General features: G+C 45.9%; 1 protein-coding gene across 1 annotated transcript in view; it reads right to left on the bottom strand.

Moving 5' to 3' along the window:
- otog (otogelin) overlaps positions 1-24,500 on the bottom strand; it is a 305,832-nt gene that overhangs the window by 253,316 nt on the left and 28,016 nt on the right. The window contains exon 5 of the mRNA XM_051922624.1: positions 12,113-12,211. Coding sequence (XP_051778584.1) covers positions 12,113-12,211 — 99 coding nt within the window. The remainder of the gene's footprint in view (positions 1-12,112; positions 12,212-24,500) is intronic.

Genomic DNA, 24,500 nt, shown 5'->3' with positions numbered 1-24,500 from the left:
TTTTTGCTGTTGCTTCCCAGTATTGGGACTGGTGCATTTTATTCAATTTTGGCTGACGTTCTGGAACTTCCCGGTTGTTAATCTGGAGTTTCTGAAGTCCAAGAATTTAAGTTAAATGTTTATTGTGCTCTATCGTGTATCTTTGGCCCTGTGGGTCTCGGCTTTCTGACTTTCATTCTTGTCTGCGTGTCTGGCTTGGCAAATAAATTGAGTTTGACTCCCACGTGCTCTTCTTTTTGACCGCGTTACATCTCCTTAATTACAATTCTATCGAATGAGGCACTTGGATTATTCACCTTGGATTGTCTTTCAGGCAAGTCCTTTTAATTTGGGCTTTTCAACATTCATTCATTTTTTCCCCTTTATGTTTAATAAATCCTCCTTTATATGATGTTTTGTGGTCTTATTCTTTATAAGCTAGGGGTTAACAGTGATCACCTGCCTAGTCGGGCATTTTGGGACATTACAGAAGAGTACTATGACCTGGACCTGGAGAAAGCATATGACAGGGTGACTGAGAGGAGCTGTGGTATTGTATGAGGAAGTCGGGAGTGGCAGAGAAGTACATAAGAGTGGCACAGGATATGAAGTGTGACCGTGGTGAGGTCTGTGGTAGGAGTGACGGAGGTGGGATTACATCAGGGATCGGCTCTGAGCCCTTTCTTATCTCCAGTGGTGATGGACAGGATGACAGACGAGATTAGACAGGAGTCCCTGTGGACTGTGATGTTTGCTGATGACATTGTGATCTGCAGGCTGAGGAGACCCGGGAGAGGTGGAGATATGAGAGGAGAGGAATGAAGTTCAGTAGGACCACCAGGACAGAATACATGTATGTGAATGAGAGGGAGGTCAGTGGAAATTGAGGATGAGGGGAGTAGAGTTGGCGAAGGGTGGAGGAGTTTAAATACTTGGGATCAAACAGTACAGAGTAATGGAGACTATGGAAGAGAAGTGAAAGAGAGTGCAGGCAGGGTTCAGTGTGGGTGGAGAAGAGTGACAGATGGGTATCAGCAAGAGTGAAAGGGAAGGTCTACAGGACGGTAGTGAGACCAGCTATGTTATATGGGTTGGAGACGGTGGCACAGGAGACAGAGCTGGAGGTGGCAGAGTTAAAGATGTTAAAGATTGGCATTGGGTTGTGATGAGGATGGATAGGATTAGAAATGAGGACATTAGAGGGTCAGATCAGGTTGGACGGTTTGGAGACAAAGTCAGAGAGGCGAGATGACATTGGTTTGGACATGTGCAGAGGAGAGATGAGGGATATAATGGGAGAAGAATGCTAAGGATGGAGCTGCCAGGGCAGTGGAAAAGAGGAAGACCTAAGAGAAGGTTTATGGATGTGGTGAGAGAGGACATGCAGATGATGGGGGTGACAAAGCAAAATGATGAGGACAGGAAGATATGGAAGAAGATGATCGGCTGTGGTGACCCCTAACAGGAGCAGCCGAAAGAAGAAGAAGAAAACAGAAGAGTACTTTGAACTTTAAGAGAAAAACGCAATTTAGCCCCGTTTAGGCCGAAGTGGAGGGCCAGCTAATTTTTGGTGCACCTCCTCTGGATAGTTTGGTGGGATTCAGGCCTCCACAGGAAGGACCTTATCAGAAATGGCGGACGTTAAGAGTGGTGGCCAGCAGGGGTCAGTGCTGGGGCTGCTGATGCTTTTCATCCAGGGGTGTCGAACTCCGGACCTGGTGGGCCGCACTGGCTGCAGGTTTTCATTCTCACCCTTTTCCTAATCAGTTTTCACTGCTAATTAACTTCTATTCCCTTCATTTTAATAGCCCTGTTTTTAAGGACTCGTTTTCTCATTAAATGGTAGCCAAACAGAAATGAGACGTGAAATGAGCCGACAGATGAGCAGCTAAACTGGATCATCAAAGTCCAGGCATTTTCACTCCAACCAGTTTCTTAATGAGAAGCCAATGATTCTCACTGTTAATTAAACTCGTTATTTAATTCCATGGCTTGTTGCTGCTCTCATTCGGCCACAGCAGACTTTTCCAGAACTGTTGATTATTGATCTATCTATCTATCTATCTATCTATCTATCTATCTATCTATCTATCTATCTATCTATCTATCTATCTATCTATCTATCTATCTATCTATCTATCTATCTATCATATAGTGCCTTTCACTCTATCTATCTATCTATCTATCTATCTATCTATCTATCTATCTATCTATCTATCTATCTATCTATCTATCTATCTATCTATCTATCTATCATATAGTGCCTTTCACTCTATCTATCTATCTATCTATCTATCTATCTATCAATCTATCTATCTATCTATCTATCTATCTATCTATCTATCTATCTATCATATAGTGCCTTTCACTCTATCTATCTATCTATCTATCTATCTATCTATCTATCTATCTATCTATCTATCTATCTATCTATCTATCTATCTATCTATCTATCATATAGTGCCTTTCACTCTATCTATCTATCTATCTATCTATCTATCTATCTATCTATCTATCTATCTATCTATCTATCTATCTATCTATCTATCTATCTATCATATAGTGCCTTTCTCTCTATCTATCTATCTATCTATCTATCTATCTATCTATCTATCTATCTATCTATCTATCTATCTATCTATCTATCTATCTATCTATCTATCATATAGTGCCTTTCACTCTATCTATCTATCTATCTATCTATCTATCTATCTATCTATCTATCTATCTATCTATCTATCTATCTATCTATCTATCTATCTATCTATCTATCTATCTATCGAAAAAGAGACAACTAAGGGGCCTGAGTCACGTTAATTAAAACTAAATAAAAAGAAGTTAATTAACAGCAAAAAACTGGTCACTAATGAAGAGGATGGTTAGAATGAAAACCTGCAGCCAATGCCTTGGACACCCGTGTTTTAATAGATTGTGACAGATGTCCAGGGACCTTGCCCCACCGGGATGCTGGATGTACAGAAGTACCGGAAGGAAGGCAGTGTTTTCCTTGGGCCACAAGGGGGCAGCACCCCTGGGGCCACTGAGATGGGGGATCCAACCCAATGCTCCACCATGGCCACCACCAGGGGGCGCCTGGATAGCCCCTGGACTAGAGTATGCAGCACTTCTGACACACTTGGGAGTGCTGCCGGATGCTAATCATGGAGCACCTGTGATACATCTGGGGACTGAATAAAAGGGGCCGCCTCACTCCAATCAGAGAGCCGGAGTCGTGTGGGAGAAGGATGGAGCTTACATGTGAGCAGTTGGAGGTGGCCGAAGAAGCGGAGTGGAGTTAAGAGAGACTGAGCTTATGGTGAAAAGTACAGTGCATCCAGAAAGTATTCCCAGCGCTTCATCACTTTTTCCACATTTTGTTATGTTACAGCCTTATTCCAAAATGGATTAAATTCATTTTTTTCCTCAGAATTCTACACAAACACCCCATAATGACAACGTGAAAAAAGTTTACTTGAGATGTTTGCAAATTTATTAAAAATAAAAAAAATTGAGAAATCCCATGTCCATAAGTATTCACAGCCTTTGCTCAATACTTTGTCGATGCCCCTTTGGCAGCAATTCCAGCCTCAAGTCTTGTTGAATATGATGCCACAAGCTTGGCACACCTATCCTTGGCCAGTTTCGCTCATTCTTCTTTGCAGCACCTCTCAAGTTCCATCAGGTTGGATGGGAAGTGTCGGTGCTCAGCCATTTTAAGATCTCTCCAGAGATGTTCAATCGGATTCAAGTCTGGGCTCTGGCTGGGCCACTCAAGGACATTCACAGAGTTGTCCTGAAGCCACTCCTTTGATATCTTGGCTGTGTGCTTAGGGTCGTTGTCCTGCTGAAAGATGAACCGTCGCCCCAGTCTGAGGTCAAGAGCGCTCTGGAGCAGGTTTTCATCCAGGATGTCTCTGTACATTGCTGCAGTCCTCTTTCCCTTTATCCTGACTAGTCTCCCAGTTCCCACAGCATGATGCTGCCACCACCGTGCTTCACTGTAGGGATGGTATTGGCCTGGTAATGAGCGGTGCCTGGTTTCCTCCAAATGTGACGCCTGGCATTCACACTAAAGAGTTTAATCTTTGTCTCATCAGACCAGAGAATTTTCTTTCTCATGGTCTGAGAGTCCTTCAGGTGCCTTTTGGCAAACTCCAGGCGGGCTGCCATGTGCCTTTTACTAAGGAGTGGGCTTCCGTCTGGCCACTCTACCATACAGGCCTGATTGGTGGATTGCTGCAGAGATGGTTGTCCTTCTGGAAGGTTCTCCTCTCTCCACAGATGACCTCTGGAGCTCTGACAGAGTGACCATCAGGTTCTTGGTCACCTCCCTGACTAAGGCCCTTCTCCCCCGATCGCTCAGTTTAGATGGCTGGTCAGCTCTAGGAAGAGTCCTGGTGGTTTCGAACTTCTTCCACTTACGGATGATGGAGGCCACTGTGCTCACTGGGACCTTCAAAGCAGCAGAAATTTTTCTGTAACCTTCCCCAGATTTGTGCCTGGAGACAATCCTGTCTTGGAGGTCTACAGACAATTCCTTTGACTTCATGCTTGGTTTGTGCTCTGACATGAACTGTCAACTGTGGGACCTTCTATAGACAGGTGTGTGCCTTTCCAAATCATCTCCAGTCAACTGAATTTACCACAGGTGGACTCCAATGAAGCTGCAGAAACATCTCAAGGATGATCAGGGGAAACAGGATGGACCTTAGATCAATTTGGAGCTTCATGGAAAAGGCTGTGAATACTTATGTACATGGGATTTCTCAGTTTTTTATTTTTAATAAATTTGCAAAAACCTCAAGTAAACTTTTTTCACGTTGTCATTATGGGGTGTTGTGTGTAGAATTCAGAGGAAAAAAATGAATTTAATCCATTTTGGAATAAGGCTGTAACATAACAAAATGTGGAAAAAGTGATGAAGTGCTGGGAATGCTTTCTGGATGTACTGTACATTGTGTGTTGTTTTGGGTTACGGGTTATGAATAAACGTGTGTGTCTGAAGACATCTTGTGTCAGCCTGTTGGTGTCCGAGTCCAACATGTCCACAAGATAGGAATATAAGTAACAAGCTGGTGAAGTTTGTAGATGATACCAAGATAGGTGGATTAGCGAATAATTTGTCAGTCAGTCAGTCAGTCATTATCCAACCCGCTATATCCTAACCACAGGGTCACAGGGGTCTGCTGGAGCCAATCCCAGCCAACACAGGGGTTAAGGCAGGAAACAAACCCCAGGCAGGGCACCAGCCCATCACAGGGCACACACACACCCACACACACCAAGCACACACTAGGGACAATTTAGAATTGCCAATGCACCTAACCTGCATGTCTTTGGACTGTGGGAGGACACCCAATGCAGACACGGGGAGAACATGCAAACTCCACGCAGGGACGACCCGAGAAGTGAACCCAGACGGGTCTCCTAACTGCGAGGCAGCAGCGCTACCAAATGCGCCACCATGCTGCCCAAGCAGATAATTTGGAATCTGTTTTATCAGTACAGAAAGACTTGGTTAGCATACAGGCTTGGGCAAATTTGTGGCAGATGAAATTTAATGTCAGTACTGTATTACATGTGAGAAATAAGAATGTGAGGTTTGAATACACAATGGGAGGTCAGAAAATCGAGAGTCCGCCTTATGACTCTAAGCTATCGACTACCAGTCAGTGTTCAGAAGTCATTAAGAAGGCTCCCAGAATGTCAGGTTATGTGTGCAGTACAAGTCACAGGAGGTTCTGCTCAAGCTTTATAACACACTGGTGTGCGGTTTGGGTCTCCATAAAGACATAGCAGCACAAGAGAAGGTCCAGAGAAGAGTAACTGGGATGATTCCAGGGCTACAGGGGATGAGTTAGGAGGAAAGATTAAAAGAGCTGAGCCTTAAGGAGATGAAGAGGATACCTGACTGAAGGGTTTAAAATGATGAAGAGCATTAGTCCAGTGGATCAATAATGCGGATGTGTGGAGTACAAGTCACAGGAGGCTCTTCTCAAGCTTTATAACACACTGGTGAGGTGTCATCTGGTGTCCTGGGGGCAGTTTGGGTCTCCATAAAGATATGACAGCACTAGAGAAGGTCCAGAGAAGAGCAACTGGGCTGATTCCAGGGCTACAGGGGATGAGTTAGGAGGAAAGATTAAAAGAGCTGAGCCTTAAGGAGATGAAGAGGAGACCTGACTGAAGGGTTTAAAATGATGAAGAGCATTAGTCCAGTGGATCGATAATGCGGATGTGTGGAGTACAAGTCACAGGAGGCTCTTCTCAAGCTTTATAACACACTGGTGAGGCCTCATCTGGAGTACGGTGGGCAGTTTGGGTCTCCATAAAGGACATAGCAGCACTAGAGAAGGTCCAGAGAAGAGCGACTGGGCTGATTCCAGGGCTACTCCAGGACCTTCAAACCTCAACTTGATGTCATACTGGAAGAATTAAGTGGACAGGACTGACTGTCTTGGGTGGACTGAGTGGCCCGTCCTGGTCCAGATTGCTCTAATTCAGTGGTTCTCAATCTGTGGGGCGGGCCCCCTAGGGGGATTTAAAGTAACAAAAAGGGAGGCGCGAAGATGTGAAAAAAAGAAAACAAGAATCGAAAATATGAAAAATCCATCTTTTGAAACCAAAACAAATGAACTTAAACTCCATTCTGATACTAGAAAAAGAAATATAGAGTTAGATAAATGTCGATAAAAGTTAAGTAGGTATAATAAAATATACATCTATGATATATCATTAATTAAAAAAGAACAAATTGGTATTAGTGGGCTCCTTTCAAAAAAACGTTAGGGGGGGCGCGATTAAAACTGTTATGAAAACTCGGGTCGCAAATACTTAAAGGTTGAGAGACGCTGCTCTAATGTTTCTTTTGCTGTCAGGCATGGCACCACTTTTTTGTGTTAAATCAGCACATTTTCTATCGCGCGCTCCGTCTGTCCTCCTGCTGTCCCTCAATTCCTGTGCACTTTCAAGTTGTTCCGTTTTCTTCTGAGCCACCGTGGTGACAGATGTGCTTCATCTCTCGTTTAACTGTTTTGTGATATAAAACAAGCCGGCCGTGAGGTGCAGTTGCTGAGGCTTTGGTCTTTGACACCCAGGGTGGTCAGTTTTGTTTCCCACCTCTACCTCACCGTAGTCATACCTCACAGTGTCAACGTCAGTTTATTTTTAAATCGCCTTTAAATAACCAAAGTGCTGTAAAGTATAATAAAACCCAATAACCTAAAATACAAATTAATTACAAACTCAAGTAACATGCATGCAGACAGAACACACACTGAAGATTAACACAAAAAAGGACCCCAAAACGTCCTAGAAAAGAAAGAGGCCATAAAGAGAAGAAGCTGTCCTGACAAGCAGGGTTCGAGGGCTCAGAAACTACTGAAGGGGCTCAGTCGCCCTCGGACGTCACACGAGACCAGGGGAGAGTCAACACTTTACATGTCACTCTCTGCGTATTTTACATCTCCATTTTCTGACTTTCTTTTCGTGCAAAGATTTCTGATTCTTGTCATACGTTTCTGGTTTTCGTAATGAACCCTGCTTGTATTTTTTACTACCTTTTATCTTCTTCTTTCGGCTGCTCCCAGTAATCTTCTTCCATATCTTCCTGTCCTCGTCATCTTGCTCTGTCACACCCATCACCTGCATGTCCTCTCTCACCACATCCATACACCTTCTCTTAGGCCTTCCTCCTCTCCTCTTGACAGGCAGCTCTATCCTTAGCACCCTTCTCTCGCTATACCCCTCATCTCTCCAAACCAACAGAATCTCACCTTTCTGACTTTGTCTCCCAAACGTCCAACCTGAGCTGACCCTCTAATGTCCTCATTTCTACTCCTGTCCATCCTCGTCACACCCAATGCCAATCTTAACATCTTAAACTCTGACACCCAGGGCCGGGTTAAGACGAAATTTGGCCATATGCTGCACCGCAAAAAAGGCCTATTTTTTCTCGGCATTGGTGCATTCGACACTCACTGTACAGGCGCACTCAGACCCACCAAGGAGCCTTAATTGCTTGCGACACCACCAGCCAGCCTTTATTGAACATGAATAATAATAACGATGTAGTATTGTAACAACTCGAGATTAACATCAAACTACGTAACATCAACATTCAATAGCAATTGTCTGAAAAGTGCACTTAATACAGAAAACCTAACAATGAAATACACAAAATTTCGCAATTCTCTTACGAAACACAGTAAGAAAAACTGAATTTGCAGAGACATTGGTTTCAAAGTGACTCAGTTCAGGGTCTTGAGGGTCAAAATTTGTCCACGATTTAAATTTCATAACAGACCAGAATCCTGTCGAAGATTTTAAAAATTCTAAACATTCATGCCGGGCCTGCGGGCCAGCTTTTAATTTTACCTTTACAGATAACCATTTAAATAGCCATTGATTTTTAATGTACAACTAACTTTCAAGGTGAAAAATTTACTACGTGGCACTTACCGAACAATAATAAAGCGGCAAGAATCCCCAAGATATTGCAAGAATATCTTGTCCTCACAGGTGGCGCAGTGGTAGTGCTGCTGCTTTGCAGTAAGGGAGACTGTGGAGGATTGTGGGTTTGCTTCCCGGTTCCTCCCTGTGTGGATAGCGCTTTGAGTACCGAGAAAAGCGCTATATAAATGTAATGAATTATTATTATTATTATTAAGAAAAACGCAGCTAAATTACTAAGTAAACTGTTGAACGTAAAAGTGATAGCATTAACTTGAAATCTTCGGTTAACAATAAACACAACTACGTTATAGTTACGTCACAGCGCAAATAACAAGAGTAACCATATAATAAGTAACTCTGTGTCTAGGCGTCCGACAGTCGGACTCCAAATTTCATTCTAAGAGTTATTTTGAGGTTAATATAGCAAAGGAAAACTGTTCAGTTCCGGAAAATTCTCGTCTGTGTTCATCTGGGCCTATTTCAGGAATGGGCCTAATGCTGCAGCATCAATAGCACCCACCTTAATCCGGCCATGCTGCCACCTCCAGCTCTGTCTCCTGTGCCACCGTCTCCAGCCCATATAACACAGCTGGTCTCACTACCGCCCTGTAGACCTTCTCTGTCACTCTTGCTGATACCGGTCTGTCACAAATCACTCCTGACACTCTTCTCCACCCTGCATGAATTCCCATCTTCACTTCTCCTCCACAGTCCCCATTACTCTGTACTGTTGATCCCAAGTATTTAAACTCATCCACCTTCACCAACTCTACTCCCCTCATCCTCACCATTCCACTGACCTCTCTCTCATTCACACACATGGATTCTGTCTTGGTGGTCCTACTGACCTTCATTCCTTTCCTCTCATATCCCCATCTCTCCAGGGTCTCCTCCACCTGCAGATCACAATGTCATCAGCAAACATCACAGTCCACTGGAACTCCTGTCTAATCTCGTCTGTCAGCCTGTCCATCACTGTTGGAGATAAGAGTGAGCTCAGAGCTAATCCCTGATGTACTCCCACCTCCGTCACTCCTACCACAGACCTCACCACAGTCACACTTCATATCCTGTACAACTCTTATGTACTTCTCTGCCACTCCCGACTTCCTCACACAATACCACAGCTCCTCACAGTCACCCTGTCATTTGCTTTCTCCAGGTCCACAAAGACGCAATGCGACTCCTTCGGTTCTTCTCTAAACTTCTCCATCATCATCCTCAGAGCAACCATCACATCTGTGGTGCTCTTAACTACCATTCATCTCCTGAACCTATTTCATTGTCTCTTATTGAGATAGTACACTCAGCTTATATAAAAATGGTAAACTGGGATCTTAATAAATTATGGATTTATTTACAAAAAATAATATCAGAAAACTTACCAGAAAATGTTTCAAGAGAGGCAAAAGGAGGCAAAAAGTTAAGCAAGCTTTACAAATTACGAAATCCAAAAATTCAGAATTCTTCATCAGAGACAAGAAAACAAAAACCAACAGTCAACTCACACCAAATCAGTGCTTAGTTACAAAAGCCGACAGTAAATAAATGATCTCCCGCTCCTGAGCCTTCTCCACTCACTCATACAGCAAGAGGGAGGGCTCAGGGCCAGTGATGTCAGCTTGGCTCCGCCTCCAAAGAACAAGTGACCGCAGGGCATTTACAGAGATAAAACGTAATGATAGAATTACAGATGAAACCCACAGAAATAACATAAGGACATGAAAAATAACAACTCAAAAGTTAACAAAAACAACAATAACGAAGTGTGGCCCTACCCAGCCGGGACGCCTGGACAGACCAAGAGAGGGACAATACCTCCCCTGGGCCATGAGAGGGCAGCCGCCCTGGTCTGCAGGGGGACCACAGGAACAGAGCTGGGAAGCTCATCCCTGTTGGGGCCCGTGGCCACCGCCACAACCGGAAGTAATTCCAGGTACACCCGCAGTGCTTCCGGGTGCTCATACGGCACTTCCGCCACTCCAGGAAGTGCCATCAGGAAACTATCAGGAAGCACATCCGGGGCATCATAAAGGCGGCCGCCTCACCCCATTAGTTGAACCAGAGTCGGGAGGAGGGGAGTGGAGGTGAGAGAAGAGGAAGAGAAGTATTGAGAGAGACTGAAGAGTTTGGATTGTTTTAGGCGTTGTGGTGCTGTTTATTATAATAAACCTGTGTGTTTTGGGACATTGGGTGTCTGTCTGTCTGTACCCGGGGGCTGTCTTTCTACAAAAGTTAAATATGCATACATACATGTGAGTTGATAATCCATATCTGTTACTTGATATTTGAGAGTTCCCAAGCACAAAGTCGGGCAGCACGGTGGCGCAGTGGGTAGCGCTGTTGCCTCGCAGTTAGGAGACCCGTCTGGGTTCGCTTCCCAGGTCCTCCCTGCATGGAGATTGCATGTTCTCTCCGTGTCTGCGTGGGTTTCCTCCATACAGTCCAAAGACATGCAGGTTAGGTGGATTGGCGATTCTAAATTGGCCCTAGTGCGTGCTTGGTGTGTGGGTGTGTTTGTGTGTGTCCTGCAGTGGGTTGGCACCCTGCCCGGGATTGGTTCCCTGCCTTGTGCCCTGTGTTGGCTGGGATTGGCTCCAGCAGACCCCCGTGTTCGGATTCAGCGGGTTGGAAAATGGATGGATGGATGGATCACCATACATCAGCAGAGGTCCACAGGACAGGAGAGAGATGATGTCACCACACGTCTAGACCAGCAGGTTGGTGACAGAAGCTAGGCTAGGCTGGCATGAATCAAATTGATTGGCACGCTAACCACACCCAACCCAAACCTACCACCAGTGACCCCTCACGTTAAGTAACCCCTAATCTTAGCCATTTCTAAAGCACACTAACCATTAACCCTTAACTTCCCTCTTACAGGCCTGGAACGGCTGGTGTAGACCTGTGATGACGTATGGCTCTGTGGCTCTGCAATGAGATATTCTTGAGATATAAGAGCAAACCCAGGAACTTTATAAATAAAAAATGCTATTTAATAATATGAAGCTCTATGGAGCACAGAAAGGCATAAAGGAGTTTCTAGAAAAGGCAACCCAAGGCAAACAAAGTGCCAATACAGTAATCCAATGGCAAAAGTAAAAAACAGAGCAAATAGACCATAAATCACAAAAAAATGTACAGAAATAATCGCAACAAAACACTCAGCAACTCCCCAGTGCATTTGAATGAACCGCAAGGGACTGTGGGTTATCCCTACTTTAATGGGCCGAGGGCAGCCGCTCTGTGGTGGTGGGCAGGCTTCACGGGGACCCACCCCTTAAACTCAAGGCATGTCACACAGGCCTCAGGAGTACAGCAGGTAACGAGCAAAAGTAACATGAACATAAATCAAGGGCTCGGTAACGAACAAAAAGACCTAAAGCAAGGATTTGAACTCCAACCAGGGGAGGAAGCCTGGCTGAAATATCTCAACATTCACCATAGAAGATGCAGAAGAACGTCAGAAACGAAATGAAAAAGATACCAGGTGACAAGAATGGTATACTCTGAGAAAGGCCCCCGAGTTGAGTGAGATGTCGAAAGTGTGACGCACTTTGACTAACTGCACCTCCGGGAGATTGTAAACCTGGACGCACTCACCGCCACGTGCCAAGATAGAAAATGAAAAAGAAGGAGCAAGCAGCTCAGACTAGAAGATGGCAGGCGTTGGACTGACCTGTTTGACATCGGTCTCCTGACGCTTTGAAACGGCCGCAGTCGCAGTAATTCTGAAGGAGGCACTCGCCGCCGTTGAGGCAGGGGAAGAAACACGAGGCTGAAACGAGAAAACACATGAGACCATCGGCTGGTGCCAGGCGCCTGCCCTCTCTTAACATTCCTCTCATTTGACATCATTTTAATGATCACATTTACATCATCCATCCATCCATTATCCAACCCGCTATATCCTAACTACAGGGTCATGGGGATCTGCTGGAGCCAATCCCAGCCAACACAGGGCGCAAGGCAGGAAACAAACCCCGGGCAGGGCACCAACCCACCGCAGGGCACACACACACCAAGCACACACACACTAGGGACAATGTAGAATCACCAATGCACCAGATCTCCTTACTGTGAGGCAGCAGTGCTACCACTGCGCCACCGTGCCGCCGCCTACATCATTCAGATACATGCAAATCAACCATTGAACCGGTAAAAACATCCTGAAGTTCGAGTGCCTGCCTGCCCCGTGGCACCCACCAACGACCGTCCTGCAGCCAAGATATTGGGAAGCAAAGAAAGCAGTGACCTCTGAAGGGTTCAGAAAATGAAGGCTGAGCTGAACACACACATACAAAATAAAGAAAGGGGTCCGGTTGCAGACCCCTGGAGCTTGTCAAAAGTTGGGTCTGGAGTTACCCCCCTGGTTATCCATCTTCCTCTCTTTCCCAGGCTGTGGGCTGAGAGATGTGGTGCAGTGGTGACCTGATGGGGGGGGGGTCCTTAAGGTTCACAGTGCAGTTCCAGATCTCTGGTCCCAGCACCTGGTCTTGGGGGGCTTGATACCCATTGTAGGCCATTTGCCCCACAGACTTGCAACCAGGGTGAGTAGCGCTGCTGCCTCGCAGTTAGGACACCTGGGTTCACTTCCCGGGTCCTCCCTGCGTGGAGTTTGCATGTTCTCCCCGTGTCTGTGTTGGTTTCCTCCCACAGTCCAACGACATGCAGGATAGGTGCATTGGCGATCCTAAATTGTCCCTAGTGTGTGCTTGGTGTGTGTGTGCGTGCCCTGCGGTGAGCTGGCGCCCTGCCCAGAGTTTGTTTCCTGCCTGGCGCCCTGTGTTGGCCGAGATTGGCTCCAGCAGACCCCCGTGACCCTGTAGTTAGGATATAGCGGGTTGGAGAATGGATGGATGGACCTGCAACCAAACATCCCCAAATCTGATGAAGCCTTCAATGAAAGCCCCACATGAACCTTTTGAGGCCCGAAAAATGGAACAGTCTACACCAATCTAAATGATTAAAGCACAAAATAAAATACAAAGATTACACGCAAATGATGTGTGATGTAATACTCAAGCTCAGGGGTCCTGGTGGTCTGCAGCAGCTGCAGGTTTCTGAACCCATTTATTTACTACTAAAGCAGTAAGTCTTTGGGGGGATAACTCGCTTGTTCCGATTCAGAATCCTTCATTGTCTGTTGTAGTTTGGAGTCATCTCCCGTTCCCTTAGCCAGCCATCGGTAAGTGACAGAGGAGCCAATAGCTCTCCAGCTAACAGACCACCACCCGCATCATCAAGTGTCTGCCTTAATAAAATATTTGAAATAGATGAGAGACAAGGGAAGGGCCAAGAGCTCCCAAAATCTGTTCAGGACCACCACATAAACAGAGAAGGTCCTCAGATGGTGTGATAAGGAATGAAGGCCCTAACAAACCACAAAATTAAATAGCGAGTTTCATTATCAGCAGGGCCGGGCGTCTAATTACAAATCTGCAGCCACTGCGGACCTCCAGGACCGCACTTGAGTATAATAAAACCTTAAATGGCGGAGGTCCGGCTTACTTATCTGAACTTATCACGACTTACAAACCTGAGCACATATTAAGATCTCAAGATACCGGTCTGCTTAGGATTCCAAGGATTAATAAAATAACAGTGGGAGGTCGAGCTTTTAGTTACAGGACCCTCCCAAACTGTGGAGTGGTCTGCTTGCTACTATAAGAGATGCCCCTTCAGTTTCAGACTCACTACTTCAGTTTAGCACACCCTGACTAGAGCTGCTGATTAACTGTACAGACTGCATCTCTGTTGTTAGTCATTAGCACTAAAACAGAAGTAACATGATAGTTAGAATTGGATACTAACCCTCACCTATTCTGTTTCTCTTCTTGGTACTCAAATGTGCCACTTGGTGCCACTGCCCACCTGCCAAGTTGGTAAAGTCATCTCTGATGGAGGATCACAGGAATCATCGAGCAGGGGGGTTCCTTTTATCGGATCAGCTGGCAATGGGGGAGGCAACTTAATGCCCGAGGTCTCTAGGACTCTGAACAAATCCAAATCTTATTATGGGATGTCATCTACTATTGAATTCTGCTCTGTACTTGTCATATTTCTATTATATCAAGGATGACTTGTCTTCTGATTCGGGGTATTCTGTTGTATTGACCCCCTTTTTTTGACACCCACTGCACGCCCAACCTACCTGCAAAGGGGTCTCTCTCTGAATTTCTTCCATTTTTTTCCCTACTAGGGTTTTTTTTTTTTGGTGGGGGGGTCAAGAGGCAGGGCCTGTTAATGTGGCACTCCTTGTGTGATTCTGGGCTCTATAAAAATAGATTGTATTGTATTGTAGAATGCTGTCTGCTTTAACTATGAGTTATTAATATCAATACTCTGGTGAAAATACAGTATATGTAATAAAGAAAATAATATTCTTACAAAAATGCAACAGACATTTGGACCATCATCTCTGTCTTCAAGATAAATAAAAATTTATTTAACCCCAAGGGGGAATTTGGCATTTTATAAGAAGCTCTTTAAATAAATAAATACACACACTGTGTCATCTGAACACACACCAGAATGACTGAAGAGGAAGAAAAACTTCTGACTTGGCAGTCCCAGGCCCTGCAAGGCGCTATACAGGGGTTGTGAGGGACACTCATTGTCCTAAGCCAGCCGGGATGCCCTCGCAATGGAAGGACAGCTGCTTTAGGGCACTGCTTCCCCCGGAACAATAGATGGCAGCAAACCCAGGCTGGGATCCCCACATGGGTGCCCACAGGGCATGCTGGGTATTGTAGTCCTGTGGGACAGCCCTGTTGTGTCCCATGGGGGTCACCAGGCAGGGGGAGCTGTGGGATTTGAGAGTCCAGCTTCATCCAGGTGTACATTCGGGGCCGTAGTTTTGTGACACCAGTAGCACTTCCAGGTGCTGAATTAAAGGAGCTGCCTGCCTTACATTGAGGAGCCAGAGTAGGGGGGAAAGGCATACAACGCTAGTGAGGAGGAGGAGGAGGAGGAGGAGGAGGAGGAGTTGACTGAGAGAGCAAGAAGACAAAGAGTGTGCGGTCTTGCGCTTTATTGTACTTGTGAGTGTTGTGGAAGAGTTTCCCACAGTATAGACTCTTTGTGCTTTTAGCTTGTGTCCATGCCTGCTTGTGTTGGCTGTTTGGTGAGCTGGAGTGCCCCCTGGTGTCCACAGAGTATTGCTGTTAGTATAAAGGACCCCCAGTCACGTTTCTTGCCACACTTCTGCTGAATAATTTGTTGGCTGAAAGTCCTCAGTGTTGGTGTGTCACGTCACAGAGAGGATGTGCAGCGCTGTTCATAATGACACGCAGGTTTATTTTTAATTCTTTCCTTTGCTATGACTTTCAGAGGTCCACAGTGCATCCCTTAATCGAGCCTGCCCTTTTAATTAGCTTGTTGATTTGGTGGGCCAGCCCAGCACACCACACCGGCCATCACAGAGAGGAATTTGCAGCGTTGTTAATACTGCTCATCAGATTTGTCTTCATTCTTTCCTCCACCACTACCACCAGTGGGACCAGAAGGCTCCCCATAATTGAGCCTTCCTTCCTAATTGGTTTATTGATTTGGTGGTCCCCTCTTGAAGTGACGTCACCAGCCCTGCATGCCACACTGGCCATCACAGAGAGGAATTTGTAGCGTGATTCATACTGGTCATCAGTTTTGTCTTCATTCTCTCCTCCACCACTACCACCAGTGGGACCAGAAGGCACCCCATAATTGAGCCTTCCTTCCTAATTGGTTGATTGATTTGGTAGGCTGTCACTGATGCGGACCCCCAAGTACTTGTTAGAGTGCATGACCTCCACACCCTCTCCCTGAATGTTGACCGGATATTGAGGCTCTTTGGCGTAGTGAAGGTTGATAAGCGGTTGTTTGGTTCTGCTGATGTTGAGTTGCTGACAAATCTCAATGTTCTCTCCCTGACTTCGCTCGTCTGTGTCAGTAGACCCCCATCAGTGGCGAAGCGCCTGAGAATGCCTGCAAGTGACGTTTATTCCACATCACCGTGGAGTAGCGCAGAGTGACATTCTTCCACATGGAGTCAAACCGATACCCACCATCGTGGACATGACTGGGGTTTCTCCACTGAAAAACTGCACCACTGTCATAAAGTTATTTGTATGGTTCATTTGTACCCTTAGGGTTGTTTTAGTGTGACAAATCTGAATTTAGTGTTAGAGTTTGAGCTCATGAGGTATTTAAAGTGCACAAGTGAGAATTATTTTGGGTCGTTATTGATGCCATTTTGTGTCCTTCAACCATTTAGTGAGTCCTGTTGTTCAAATGTGACCCATGGTGGTCCAGGGTGTGCAGTAACCCTGACCCTAACCCGTAACTCTGGCCAGCACTGGTCATGACAATGATGTCAGACATGAAGAGTTGCACTCGGGGTGTCTGGCGGAGGCTGCACAAGGAATTTTTTTGATGAGAATGTGGCCCCGCGTATCCAAAGTGGTGGATTTCGAGGAGAGGCCAGAATGATGAGTGATGGGTTGAATGTGACGGAGCAGGTCGTCAAAGCATAACGAAGTCCTGCAAAAATATGTGAGGTGCATCTCTTCATCGTGTAGGTCACCCATTCACGAGAATATCGCCCTCGCCTCCCATCGCTGGTTTTCGTTAAGGGGTCTGACAGCCCACCTTCTCCTTTTCTCCTCTTAAAGTTAGTCGTCTATTGGCAGCACCGTCTCACTTGTTCTGACTGGGAGAACATCAGCATACCGATTGAGCGGACCACCACGGGTATGAGTACGTCTGGGTCGCTAGTGACGTATGCACCTTGTGTTGTGTTCTCTGTGCAGTAAGAAGAATCAGAGCTTTAGAGGTCGTGACTTCTGACGTCGTCTGTGTGACGTGTTAAGAGGTCCTAACAATTCTTAACAACACTTTTGTCGTGTTTCCCCCTGGCTGGGGGTTCAAATTCATGACTGAGGTCTATTTTGTCCAATTTTATGTCAGTTATTTGTATTTATTTATTATATACATTTTTCTGTTTGAATGTTAAAAAGGGGAAGGGCCTTAGTGCTTTGTGGGCGGGGCCACCTGTCCATCACCACCAGGAACGGCCCACCAACCTATTTAAGGGAGGACCTCCCATAGTTCCTGGCGGTTCATTGAATGGGCTGGCAGTGGAGAGAGTTACTGGTGAGTTTATGTGCCTTCTGGTATCTCGACCCCGTGCTCTGCTCTTCACTATGCCTCTTAGATTCTGCGCTTGTTGATATTTTCGGCCTCCGTGTCGGGAGGTTGTTTACCGAGTGTCACCTTGCCGTTCCAGGCGTCTCCTCGTGTTCTTCGGATGCACAGATCTTCGGTGAAAATCAACTTTTTATTTTATCAAGAGTCGTCTCAGCCCTTTGCATTTCTTGTCGGGGTATTCTGACAGCGTTTCTTTGCCTCCTCTGGTGGCCAACCTTGGAATTGTTGCTACAGCCGTGGGTTTCTGAACTCGGGCCACTTCACGACAGCTTTGTGGATGCTAATCTTCTTCTGTTTAAGTTTCCCCAGTTACTCCTCTTTTGAGTCTGAAATTTGGACTCCGATGTTCGATTCGCGTGTTAGCCACCTCGACAGGATCTTTGTCTTTCCAGGTCACGGCTTTGCTTTGTTTCTTGACTGCGTTTAATCTCCTGATCCACCACATGCCAGCTCTCCATCCTCTAGCAGAACGCTGCCCGTCACCTCGCCTGTGCCTTGTCCTAGTTGAGGAGATGCACACTTCCTGTAATACTCCACAGATCTTTACTCATTAATTAAATGACAGGCCAGACGCATGCAGAATTAATGCATGAAATCACCTCCGAGAGACGCTGCTTCTTAGAACTGTCACAAATGTCACTGGAATCATCCATTTACGTATTTGGTGAACGTTTATGTAAAGGAAACCACCGAGCGTCCCTGTGAATTCGATTTTTGTGAATCGTTTCGCTCACCGCCTCTAACCGGGGTATGCGGTGCCACCCAGGGTAGACTAAAGAGCTGAGACTCGCCTGCATACCCGAGCCAAGTCCCCAGAATGCCACCTCGCCACACATCCCCAGTCAAATGTGGTCACTAAAAAGTTCCCATGGAGAAAAGTTTTGAAACAAAATGTAACTTGAGGTCACCCCCTGTGCAAAACTGGTCATTGAGCCCCTCAACGGGGTAAACCTCCACAGCTCAAAAAAGTGAAAGGAACCCTTTATAATCCGAATGTAGTGTCAAGTCAGTGACACTTGTGGGCTATTGATGTGGTCAGTTGAGTAGCATGGGGGCTTGTTCATCAGTTTCAGGTGCACTAGAGTGGGGGGCAACAGTAAGACGACCCCCAAAACAGGAATGAATGGCTTAACAGCTGGCGGGAGGCCACTGACATCTGTTTTGTCACTCGTTTTGCATTTGGCTACGGTCAGTGTCACTACTGGTAGCATGAGGCCACACCTGGACCCTACAGAGGTGGCACAGGTAGTCCAACTTCTCCATTAATATGTGGCATTGCCAGAAGGTTTGCTGTGTCTCCCAGCACAGTCTCAAGGGCATGGAGGAGATTCCAAGAGACAGACAGGCACTTCCTCTAGCAGAGCTGGACAGGGCCCCACCTAGAAGGTCCTTAACCCATCAGCAGGACCCATCGGTATCTGACCCTTTGGGCAACAGGATGGGCACTGCCAGAGCCTACAAAATGACCTCCAGCAGGTAGGCAGGCCACTGGTGTGAATGTCTCTGACCAAACAATCAGAAACAGACTTCATGAGGGTGGCCTGAGGGCCTGATGTCTTCTAGTGGACACCATGGAGCTCGATTGGCATTTGCCACAGAATTCCAGAATTGGCAGGCGCCCTGTGCTTTTCACAGATGACAGCAGGTTCACACCGAGCACATGTGACAGACGTGAAAGGGTCTGGAGAAGCCGTGGAGAACGTAATGCTGCCTGTAACATGTTTGGTGGGGGGTCAGTGATGGTATATCTGGGGAGGCATATCCATGGAGGGACACACAGACCTCTACAGGCTAGACAACGGTGGGCACCATAGGAGTGCCATTAGGTATTGGGATGAAATCCTTGGCTCCATTGTCAGACCCTATGCTGGTTCCTCCTGGTACACGACAATGCCCGGCTTCATGTGGCGAGAGGATGAAGGAATTGATACCACTGACTGATCTCCCCCCCCCCCCCCCCCATGCTCACTCACGTGACCTCAATCCAGTAGAACACCTCTGGGTGGGACATTATGTTTGGGTCCATCTGACACCTCAGACTGTTCAGGAGCTCAGTGATGCCCTGGTCCAGATCGGGGAGAAGATCCCCAGGACACCATCAGTCATCTCATTAGGACGTGGTCAGGCATGGGGAGGGCATACAAGCTACTGAGTCTGATTTGGAGTTGCTGCCATGACATTTCGGCCAAATGGACTCGCCTGCCTGCTGCCTCATTTGTTCCCTTTGATTTTTGGGGGTCCCTCTGTCGGTTGGTCATTTCATTTCCATCCTTTCATTCCTCACAGATCACCAGTCCAGATCAATAGAGATGGCCAGCAGTGTTCCCTTCATTTTTTTTGTTCAGTTTATATGACATCAGGTTCTCTCAGTCGTTTTGGTGCTCATCTTGAGTGTGTTGTGGCCCACTAAGGTGGGGGTGTCAATGGCAAATCAAACTGGAGTGTCTTAGAGGGTCCTCCTTAGTAAACTGAGGACAATGGATAGAGCTGCCGGGGGATCGAGCGCCATGATCTGAGCTGTGACCTGCTGCACGGCCCACTTTGTGAACCACCACTAATATAAACATAATCCCCCCCCCCCCATGACATCCCCCCAAACTTTTAGGAGACTTTTGGGTTGCGACCCAGTGGATGAGAAACACTGTATGCAATAATACACTTCAGTTACATTATATAGCGCCTTATCTGTGCTCCAAATGCTACTGAAAAATTCCAAATGAAAACTGGGAACAGGAGCCGAGAAAGAAAGATCAAATAAATAAGGAAAACAGAACACAGGATCATGAAGCTGCCATTTATATCAAAGGAGTTTTAAAGAAAAAGAGAATTCAATTTTCCAGTCACAAAGTGTAAGTTGGTGTAATCCACTAAAGTGGTTAGGAGAAGGCACACGGTGGCCGCCTCATCACGTCAATTATTAACAAGTGTCACTGTGAAGGTCCCACTCCCGGCTCCTCCTCGGCATGCAATCCCAACAACTGATCACCTGACGGCTTCCTGCCACCTGTCGGTAGCCACTTATCTCAGGATGAAGGCAGATGGCAGGTGGTGACAATGTGGCATTAAGTGAGAAAGCTGCAGACCAGGCCTGCCAGGCCTCGTCATGGTGTCGGCCTCTGAGCCTCGAATGACTGAACAACGAGCTCCTTTATCGGCGTCCAGAGAGCAATTACACTCTGAACTACACGGAATTAGAAAGTGACAAACTGGGACTCGGTTATATGTCAGAGAACTTAATAGCTCTGCGGATGTTAGCATAAAGAGCGCTGCGGCCAGCGGGTCGGGCGAGATACTGGCTCTCTGAGTGGCCAATGTGGGACTGCGGTGGGCTTCAGCACCTCGAAATTCATGGGAGCCTCTCCGGCAACAAGCACTTCACGGGAATCCTGTGTTAAATCAAACCTGATGTTTTATTATTAAATTTAACAGAGATATCGGTGGCGAAGGTGGAATTGTTCAAACTTGACTTAGAAAACGAGAGGCGAGACATTAGGAAGGAAAGACCTGGGGTCGTTTGTAAAGGGGGACGACAAATAATAAACCAGGAATGTTCATAATCACAAAGCTGAGCTTGTCAGGAGATAGATAGATAGAGTAGTAGGCAAGATTAAAATGTAGATAGATGAACAATAAAAGCATTATATAAGATACCAACACTAACGGGACTACAAGGAGCCGCCGCCGTTCAGCCCTGAACAGTAACATGTTAAGAAAGCTCTGCAGCCTCTGTGTTTGAACTTCATGGAGGATATTTTACAAAGTTAGTATTTCATGTTTGATGACTTTCACTCCTGCCGTACTGGAACACATTACAAATAAAAACTCAGCTGGTGGATGACGGCTTAAGGGCCCTGTTGGTGGTAATTGTCCTCCAACCAGAAATTGGCGCTGTTGCCTTTTTCTGTTCTCTCTGTGCAGATTGGAAGATTGACAGTGGAGACCAACATGGCCACACAGACACTTGTTCATTTTATTAAGGTGGGTGCCTGTCCGGCACACTTTGTCTTGTTGGACATACTCAGCGTTGCGGTGCAGTGGGTACATCAGGTTGTTGTGTCTCTGTTATATGCTATTTGGTATGGGATTCATAAAAGCAGTGCCAGTGTTTGCAATGTTGTGATAGATAGATAGATAGATAGATAGATAGATAGATAGATAGATAGATAGATAGATAGATAGATAGATAGATAGATAGATAGATAGATAGATAGATAGATAGATAGATAGATAGATAGATAGATAGATAGACAGATCTCTATTGTCATTGTCACTTTTACAAAGGAACAACGAAATTGAAGGTGCAGTCGACTCAGTGTGAGGTATAAGAGTTAAAAGGACAAGATGAGAGAAGAGGTAACTATTGACTCGGACCTGAATTTTAAATCACATATTAATCAGATTACTAGGACAACATTTTTTCACTTAAGAAATATAACAAACGTTAGACCTCTTATAACATTACAAGATGCTGAGAAAGGACTTCACGCTTTTATTTTCAGTTGACTAGATTTCTGTAACGCACTCCTCTCAGGACCACCCAAAAAGACATCAATTCATTACAATGAGAGCAGAATGCAGCGGCCAGAATCTTAACTGGGATAAGAAAATCCAAGCCCATCACCCCAGTTCTGATGTCACTACACTGGTTTCCTGTGTCATTTAGAATTGACTTTAAAATCCTGCTTATAGTCTACAAAGCCTTCAATAATCTTCTCCATCTTATATTTCAGAATGTCTGTCACCTTACACTCCAAGTCGTAACCTTAGACCTTCAAATGAGTGTCTGCTTAGAATTCCTAGAGTTAAACTTTAAAGAAGTGGTGAGGCGGGTGGCCTTCTGCTGTTATGCACCTCAAATCTGGAATACGAGTTTACTGATAGAAATTTGCCAGGCTGATATGGTGGAGCTCTTTAAAACACTGCTGAGAACACATTACTGTAACATGGCTTTCTCAGAGCTTCATTTTAGTGTAACCCTGATATTCTGTATATGCATTGCATTATCATTATTTTTCCTGGTGGCTCTGTAATCCATACTAACCCCTACTTTCTCTTCTGTTCTTTTTCCAGTTTTCTGCGCCCGCACCACCTGCTCAAAGCACTGTGATGTCCTTACAGTGATGGATTAAAGGCCAGAAGTCCACACGGCCGTCATCATCATCGAATTTTTCCATGTGAACCCTGAATACCAGGAGGACTGATTGAGGTCATTGATGTCAGGTAGAATGCCTAGAGGGGGCTGGTCAGGTGGTCTCGTGGCCTCGGACCCCCTGCGGATTTTGTTTTTTTCTCCAGCCGTCTGGAGTTGTTTTTTTTTTTTTCCTCCCTGGCCATCAGACTTTACTTTTATTCTTTGTTAATCAGTGTTCCCTAAATCTATTTTCTTATTTATTTTGTCTTTTTTCTCTTTCTTCATCATGTAAAGCACTTTCAGCTCCATTGTTTGCATGAATGTGCACCATATAAATAAATGTTGTTGTTGTTTCTCTGCTTGTCTTTCTCTCACACTGGCTCCCAGTTAAGTTCAGGGCTCATTTCAAAATCTTTCTTTTAACATACAAAGTCTTCAATGGCCGAGGCCCTGCTTACTTATCTAAGCTTATCCATCCATCCATTATCCAACCTGCTATATCCTAACTACAGGGTCACGAGGGTCTGCTGGAGCCAATCCCAGCCAACACAGGGCGCAAGGCAGGAAACAAACCCCGGGCAGGGCACCAGCCCACCGCAGTCTAAGCTTATCATGATTTACAAACCTGAGCGCACATTAAAATCTCAAGATGTCGGCCTGCTTAACATTCCAAAGATTAATAAAATAACAAGGGGGGGGCGGGGGGGTTGAGCTTTTAGTTACAGGATTCCCAAAGCTATGGAATGATCTGTCTGCTCATATAAGAGAAACCCCAGGCTGAAGACTTGCAACTTTAGGCCGGCACACCCCGACTAGAGCTGCCGATTAGCTGTGCATACTGCATTTCTGTTTGTCAGACATTTGTACAGAAATATAAATATTTAAAAACTGCCACCACCTCTCCTCTATTCTGTTTATCCTCTCAGTATCCTGATGAGTCACTTGGTGCCACCGCTCTCCTGCGTATGGACAGATCACCTCAGATAGTAAATGAGCCTTGGGATCATCAGATTGAAAGTTCCTCTCATCAGACTGGACGGCCAGCACAGACTCCACTATGGAGTGTCCAGCAGGAGGTGAGCAGCTAGTTGGCTGAGCTCTCCAGGACTGCCATTGTGCCTTGGACTGTCTCTCTGACAATTTCAGTCTCCTCTTTTGTCAACTGGCCATAGTTCATCGGTTAAGTAACAGACGGTGTCTGTCTGTTCGTATACGGGGGGGGGCTGAACTTCCACACCAACTGTCCAATACACGCAGACGTTGAGTATCCTTTTCTTTTACTGCACAACCACACAATGCTCAAACCAGTAACATCATTCATTCCTCTCCATTCTTCTCCTCTCCTCCCAAGCTCTGTGTTCTTCTTCCCGACTCCAACTCCTGGTATGCAGTGAGGAGGCCTCTTTTATGCGCTCCATGACCATCTTCTGGCAATCCAAGGCTCTGTAGCCATGTTGCAGGTGCCCCCTGGCGGTGACCTCGGGCTCCAACAGGGTTGAACTTCCAAGCTCTGCTCCCGTGGCCCCCAGGTAACCCAGGGCGGGTGCCCTCTCATGGTAGGTATGGTCTCTCTTCCAGTCCTGCACGGCATCCCGGCCAGGTAGGGTCTCCAGCCATCCACCACAACAGATATCGTCGATTTCCATTTTTGTTAATTCCGTTTCTACCTTGTTCTCTGTGTGTTTTAACGAAGCTGCACTTGTGTGTACCAGTCCTGTATTTAGTCATTTGTGTCATCTGTACTTGGATT

This window comes from Erpetoichthys calabaricus, chromosome 2 (assembly GCF_900747795.2).
Source record: "Erpetoichthys calabaricus chromosome 2, fErpCal1.3, whole genome shotgun sequence".
NCBI lineage: Eukaryota > Metazoa > Chordata > Cladistia > Polypteriformes > Polypteridae > Erpetoichthys > Erpetoichthys calabaricus.
This window is presented reverse-complemented; position numbering and strand designations above follow the sequence as displayed.